This window comes from Hipposideros armiger, unplaced genomic scaffold, assembly GCF_001890085.2.
Source record: "Hipposideros armiger isolate ML-2016 unplaced genomic scaffold, ASM189008v1 scaffold_263, whole genome shotgun sequence".
NCBI classification, from domain to species: domain Eukaryota; kingdom Metazoa; phylum Chordata; class Mammalia; order Chiroptera; family Hipposideridae; genus Hipposideros; species Hipposideros armiger.
Window position 1 is genome coordinate 2154817 of NW_017731613.1, and position 7359 is coordinate 2162175.

The 7359-nt window shown below is 37.2% G+C and overlaps 1 protein-coding gene across 2 annotated transcripts in view; it reads left to right on the top strand.

Annotated features, from left to right (window-relative positions):
- The window catches only part of G6PC2 (glucose-6-phosphatase catalytic subunit 2), a 14451-nt gene extending 7098 nt beyond the window's left edge, over positions 1-7353 (top strand). Inside the window, exons 3-5 of one of the 2 annotated variants that reach the window (XM_019656600.1) lie at positions 754-865; positions 2849-2964; positions 3802-7353. In XM_019656600.1, coding sequence (XP_019512145.1) covers positions 754-865; positions 2849-2964; positions 3802-4313 — 740 coding nt within the window. In that variant the 3' untranslated portion in view covers positions 4314-7353. The remainder of the gene's footprint in view (positions 1-753; positions 866-2848; positions 2965-3801) is intronic. The other variant, XM_019656601.1, reaches the window with a different exon arrangement.
- Positions 7354-7359: the final 6 nt, after the last annotated feature.

Below are 7359 nucleotides of genomic sequence, written 5' to 3' on the forward strand. Positions count from 1 at the left end.
ATAGATTTGAAAGAAATAGATTTGTCTTTGTTTTGTTTAACTTAGTGTCTTTCAAAAAGAGGCTGGTGTTTGACCTGAATAAATCACCACTTGGTAAAGACTCAGGGAGAATATCAAAGTAAAGTGATTTAAAAAAAAAAATCAAGCTGCCTGGGAAAGACATTCTGGGAGTAGAAAGGCTGCCTGTCTGCAGGCTTCTTCTGGTAGGATTGATGTCCCCTTCACAGCTTCTACTCAGGCATTTCATAATAAAGACTCTCACTGGAACGGCTGCCCACAAGACAGGCATAGGGGTAGCTACCAGTGTGTAGCAGTCAACTGGTAAAGCAGACATAGCAATAATATCCTTTAGATCTTTGACATTTCAGCTCAAGGAAAATAAACTGATTCAAGATCCGATACAAGTACTTTAATTTTCTCATCAATTAGAAACAATTAGATATAAAGAATGAGTAGAGAGATATTGGCAGATGTTGGTACAACACCCTGAGTTCTTAATTAGCCTTGAACATTTTAATTTCTGGAATTTGATGAACTTGAAAACTCTGGGGGGAAAAAATGTAGTGTCTTGAGGCTCAATTTAACTCAAGTTTTCTTTATTTCTACCTATGTCTAGTCATTACATAGAGCCTGTGACCTGTGGTTTATTTCTGAGTTATTTGTAATTTTTATGGCTAATATGCTATTCTACTGTCCATTTCTGATGTTGATATTCTGTTCACCACTGAATGGATCGACGGTTTGTTTTTTCAGGAAGTCCATCTGGCCATGCAATGGGCTCATCGTGTGTCTGGTATGTCATGGTAACCGCTGCCCTGAGCCACACTGTCAGTGGGATGGATAAGCCATCTACCACTCTGCACAGGTCAGCTTTGCTCCAGTTCCTGCAGCACTGGAACATAACAGCTTTGAATACAGAAAAGTCCTTTTAAAAATTCATTTTAGTATATTTTTAGTTCTTGAAATGCGCTTAGTCTATTCCATCATAACCAAAATAACAAAATAAATAGAAAATAAATATTTTGCTTTAAGATAATGTCCTAATTAACTCACAGTTATTGCCACATTATAGGGTTGGAAATGTTTAACTGATTAATGATTTGCTAAAATTGCCTTTGGGCTTCCATAATACAATAATCATTTTGGTAGCTTATAAATAAGTTATCTATATGTAAGGAAATAATTTTGCAGTGCATTCCCTTGCTTTAAGATTAATTAGAAACTTTAAGAATCATCATTACCCTTGAATGCATCAATTAAATTAGGATAATTATGCTTCTTTCTTTGACTAGCCAATGTTTTTTACATAAATAACATAGTCTAGCTTTAAAAACTTTGCAACCTTTTTAATTAAAAGCATTCTAGAGGCAAACTTAATTTAAATGTTAGTAGATTTAACGTTTGTAGATTTGTAATGTTCAGAAATACCTAGAACTTTAAGATTACTCAAAATTTTTGTAAGAATTGGGCTATTTCCTTCTCCCCTGTAATACTTTAACTATCATTAAAACAATACTGAGCACCACTTTACTCATAAACTACCTGAGATAAGATTTTCAGTTATTTGCTTAAAAAATACTATAACATATACCATTATATAAAGTTCATTTAAAATGAAAAATTTTCAACATCCTTCATATATTCCACTTTTGAGAGTAGTATTAGATAATATAAAAAACAAATAAGCAAATGAATTTGGGCATATTTAAAGTTTATTCTAATAAGACAGACTATGACCTGTATGACTTATTTATTCATTATCCAAAACAACAACAGTAAAAAGTTGTTGTAATTTAAAGGAATTAACATTTTCTATCTACAGACAATTTTTCAAAGTAGGAATCTAAATATAAGCCTTACCTTTTCTCTATAGCTCATTTCTTCTTCCAGTTTCCAAACCTGGAAAAATAGTTGTTTCTTTAAAAAAAAAAATTCTCATAATTCTTTTTTGATTCTTATAACTTCAACATTTCTTCATCCATCAAAATGTGTTTAGTACCTACTTCTTACCTTAATACTACCAAATCCTTGTTTATTCTTCTTCCATGTGGAAACCTCTGCTTACTTCCTCTTTGGAAGTCTCATTTCTCTCTATTTCTTAGTTGTTCAATAACCAAAGTTTGGTCTGATTATCAGGAACAAACCACTCAGAACCCCCAAGGAATCTTAAAATTCAATATCGTTAGTTTAAAATAACAGGCATTGCTTAGATTTTAATATTTTATAAGTTTTTGTACATTGCTGTTTCTAATCTCAAGTATATAACCTATAGGTCAATTTCTTTGCTCCTTGTTTCCTATACCTTAAGAACCAAGGAATCAGGACTCTTTTGAGAGTCTGAAATTAAGCACAGTGAAAAGTTGTCCTTGATAAAATGCTCACGTACTTTTCATCAGAGTGGCAGCTTCCTCTCCAGTGAGTTTCCTCAAGCAAAGAAAGGTTGAGAGAGGAGAGTAAAGAGGAAGCACGTGTAACAAGGAGTAAAAATAGATACATTTCATTCTTGATCATTCTGGATATTAGTAATTCCCCCAAACTTGAATTTTTTCCTATTCTATTAAAGTAATTATTAGGATATCAAATTGGGTTTCTTTTGTAGCATTTATTAAAATCTCAGCATATAGCACTGGTAAGTTTAATGCATTGATAAATGTAGAAGCCTCTGTTAAAGCTTTTCACATCCTATGGAGCACATGGAAACATTTTAGAAACAAGACTCGAGAATCATGATTTTATGTCACAGCTAGACAATCCCTCGGAGAAAGGTCATCTGGGGTCACCCCCCCCCAATTTTATGAGTGATACAATTTCTTTGCTTTTTACGCTTGTATCTATTCTTCCATCGTAGACTGACCTGGTCATTTCTTTGGAGTCTTTTTTGGTTGATTCAAATCAGTGTCTGCATCTCCAGAGTATTCATAGCAACACATTTTCCTCATCAAGTTATTCTTGGAGTAATTGGTGGTAAATATGATCACTTACCTTTGGTTGTGTCATTTAAAAGCTTTAGTGTCATTTGAAAGCTTTGTTTTATGTTGTCAGATTCTCCCTGGTAATCAGCTCTCCATTTTCAGGTAATTCTGCCAAGCCACTGATACTTAATGCTACCCTGGGAGCTTAAGTGGTTCAACATACCTCTCAAATCCCCCGTGTACACAATGGCGCAGTCTCACTTAAATGGCAGAAACGTTAACCTCTTAGTGAGATGGGCTTCTCTGAAGTGTGACTAGAACTAAGTCCAACTCCCAAACCGCCACTTCAGACAGCCTGCTTGTGTCTTGGTTTGGGAGGCTTAATAATGGCACTCCAACCTGCACGCCATGCCAGGCTCTCCAAAAACACCTGATGTGATTATTACATGACTATGGAATTCATGTAGCAGCTGCTTTGTATTCCTGAAGCGACATTCACCATGATTGAGTTTCGCCATTCAGCCTCACATGCTTTACAAAGGCTCTCTAAATTAATTGGCTATGCAATTGACATACTAATTGCAAGCACCTAAATCAGTGCTCTGCCTATAAAAAGGGTTGTCACTCCGTGCCATGGATTCCTGAAAGATCCCCCTGTCATAATACAAGTGGCAAAAAGGCCATGAGGCAAGGGTGTGTTTTAGTTGCTTCCTTAAAAAATAAATAAATAACAAAAAAAAAAAGCTTTGAAAAATGGATAGAATCTAGGGGTTGAAAACCCTTCATCATGAAAACTATAGCTACACTTTTTAATGCAGAGAGAACTGATTTTGGGGGGTCGGGGCTCAGGGTTACATAGTCACTTTTGGTGTCTCTTTCTAATCCCCAGGTATGCTTGTGGCAGAGGCCTTTGAACACACCCCAGGCATCCAGACGGCCAGCCTGAGCACATACCTAAAGACCAACCTCTTCCTCTTCTTGTTTGCACTCGGCTTTTACCTGCTTCTCAGGCTGCTTGATATTGACCTGCTGTGGTCGGTGCCCATAGCCAAGAAGTGGTGTGCCAACCCCGACTGGATCCACATTGACACCACGCCTTTTGCTGGACTAGTGAGAAACCTTGGGGTCCTCTTTGGCCTGGGCTTTGCAATCAACTCGGAGATGTTTCTCAGGAGTTGTCGGGGGGAGAACGGCTACAAGCTGAGCTTCCGGCTGCTGTGCATTGTGGCCTCATTGACCACACTGCAGCTCTACCATTTCATCAAAATCCCCACGCACGCAGAGCATTTATTTTATGTGCTGTCTTTCTGTAAAAGTGCGTCCATTCCACTATCTGTGGTGGCTCTAATTCCCTACTGTATCCATATGCTAATGAAACCACACGAAAAGAAGATTGATTAGAGTTGTGCGGAGTTGGTGCTCTGTGGCCCCGGGATGACCCTTCCAGCAGAAGCACACAGCAGGGAGAGCCTAGAGGCTTCCAATCAGAGGGCCCAGGGTGGCGGACACAGGTCACATTCCCACCCGCACATGATTGTAGCTTGGTGTTTAGAGTAGTCTTTTTTTATTTTTTCTGTTTTAAGTTAGTTCCCAACATGTAAAAATCATCATATTTGACATAAAAATCAGAATTTCTGTATTTTCTTGAACAATCAGATGATATGGCAATAGAGGACCTGCATTCTCACTTGGACACAATTGACTGTTGCTGACTGTCCCCCATATGAACTGGCACTATCCATTTATCACAGCCGGCAGCACCCCAACAAGGAGTCCCAGCATCTCATATCTTTGTCTTCAGCTGCTTGGGTGGCTGTGGGTATTTCAGTGGCAGTCAAATCCAAATTCTTCAGTTTTCAGATAAGGAAATGGAGGCTTCTGCAGGTAAAAGGACTCGCTTTTGTTACACCGCTGGCAGACAGGATTTAAAACCCAAACATTCAAACACGTGTTTCCATTACACTATGTTTTATTTTTTCACTTTCAAGAAGTAAAGATCCATAAAATTTTATGGAGGTTCTATGACAATTGCTATGTAAATCAGTTATTTTTCCAAAAATAATGTTAAAACGCTACATCCTGTTTGGCATACACCATACATGAGGGTCTTGAGGGGGCCGATAGTGATTCTAGATATGGATACTTTCCAGAGAAAAAGAAACAGGCCAGGCTACTGTCTGGACTTGAATCTTTGCTTAACTCCTGTTCTCTGTTGTACGGTAGTGCTTTCCAATATCGTAATAAATGCTGTTGAATATACTCTGCTTAGAACATAACTTACCCCAAAATGCTTATCTCCTCACTATGACATCTTTATACTTCATCTTTAAGAGCCAATTTTTTAAAACTAGGGAAATCAAGTGACTTCCTCAAGGTCATGCTCCAGCCCAGGAAAACTATTAAATGCTTATATCTGTTAGCTGGGTTAATTTCTATGATACTGAACTGTGAATAAAATCTACATCTTTACTTTAGAAAATTATTATGATAGAATGTTAATATTATACTAAGAATTTCTCAGTAAGGTTTTTCTTCTCATTGACCTAGTAATTCTGGACTTTAAGTTGATTACTTTGTCATATCAATCAAGTACATTTGAGTCAGATTTTGCTGCATTTCCTATTGACCTCTGATCTACCACAATGTTTCAAGTAACTCTTTTCAAGAATATCAATACATGATTTCTTTTAGATGACATATTAAATAACCCATAAATATTTATGAAAACATAACAATGCAAGCAAATGCTATTTGATAACATATTAACTGAGGGTGACAAAACCTCTAAAAATCAAACGAATTATTGGTCCATTTCTAAGTGTATTTATAGAGTATATGCTGTTGCTTTTACAAAACACATTTAATAGCTTTCTTTTTAAAAGGTAATTGAACTTGATTTTAGTGATTGGGTAATTCCTCAGCAAAAAGCTGAGGTATGAAGAAAGATTATCTTAAGAATGACATTTGTCTCGTGTTGATGTAACATTTGGAGTGAAAGAGAGAAGAATCATTGTTAATGTGCGACTTTTGTTCATTGGTCCAAGGCTCCCAGTTGTCCTTAGAAGGTCACTTCAATCCTTTCACACTTTATGATGCATTTGCCTCATCACATGTTCTTCTGCAGTTGTCAGAGATCTCATTCCTATCTAAGAGCTCTTTGGCAAAGTTTCGTTTGAGATTAGTAACGTTCATCTTGAAGAATCTTCCATCCCAGTACAATCTCAGCCTGCTCTTACCTTGGCCTGAGGAAACTGGCATTAATAGCCCAGAGATCCTGCCACAGTGCTTGTCTCCACCGTCATTCCCTTCTCGGTTCCCAGAGAGCTCTTTTCAGTCACTGCACAGTGAATGCTGTCTGCTGGGTGATACACAATCCTCGGAAGGGGACTAGGACAAGCTGTAGGCTTGTTTTCCATAATTAATGCCCAACAAATCTACCCCTATCTGCCATAAAGCCCCGGAGTCCCCATGTGATGGGATTTCCCTTTTTACTCTAGTTGAAATCTCCCGGAGGGATCTATATGGTGGCAAATGGCTTTTGCAGTTGAAACTGCTTAGGCAGCAAGAGAAACAGCTTCTCACAGCCTTGGAGAAAATGTCTGCCTTTAATAATAATGGAAAAGACTCTCCTGCATCTAATTTATTTGCCAAGAGTAAGTGGAATTGAGCTCATTTGACATGCTGTTATTATATCCATATATTCAAAATGCCTACACATCTACATATTCAGGAGAAAAGTGTCAATATCATGAGTTTTCAGGGTGAAAGTCTAGACAAATGACTTGGGAAGCTGTCCAATGAAGGATGTATTTGAAAAGAAATGCAAAGGACTTTATTATTGCTGAAGCCAGCTATCAAAAAGAGTGCTGAGTCCCTTTCCTTTGACAACATATTGATTGGACATCTGCCTTAACAAGGTTAAATTGGTGCCTTCTCTAGATCTATTTCAGTATAGCAGAAGGGAAATTAAAAAGTTATTATAAGATGCCCTTGAAACTCAAAGTTATATAGCTCTAAATGCCTTACATTTATTTAAAATCTGTAAATAAATTCAAGATCAAATTGGTAGGTACACATGCAAAAAACTTTGGTATAAGAGAAAGTAAAAAAAACCTTGGTTTTAAAATGTGATTCATTTCTTAAGTCTATCAAAACTATGTATTCCAGCACCTTTTAACTGTTTTTTTTTTACAATGATGGAAATATTCTAGGTCTGTGCTGTCCAAAATGGTAGTCAGTACCCACATGTGGCTAATGAGCTCTTGAAATGCAGCAAATGCAACTGAAGAATTCCATTTTAAGGTTTTATTGACTTTTAATTGTTGAAATTTAAATAGTCATGAGTGTGTAGCGGCTACTGAATTGGATAACACAGACTAAGTCCCACAGTGCTCTACCCCCCGCCCCCAGCAAAAAAAGTACTTTTCTAATATTGTCACCTGTACCA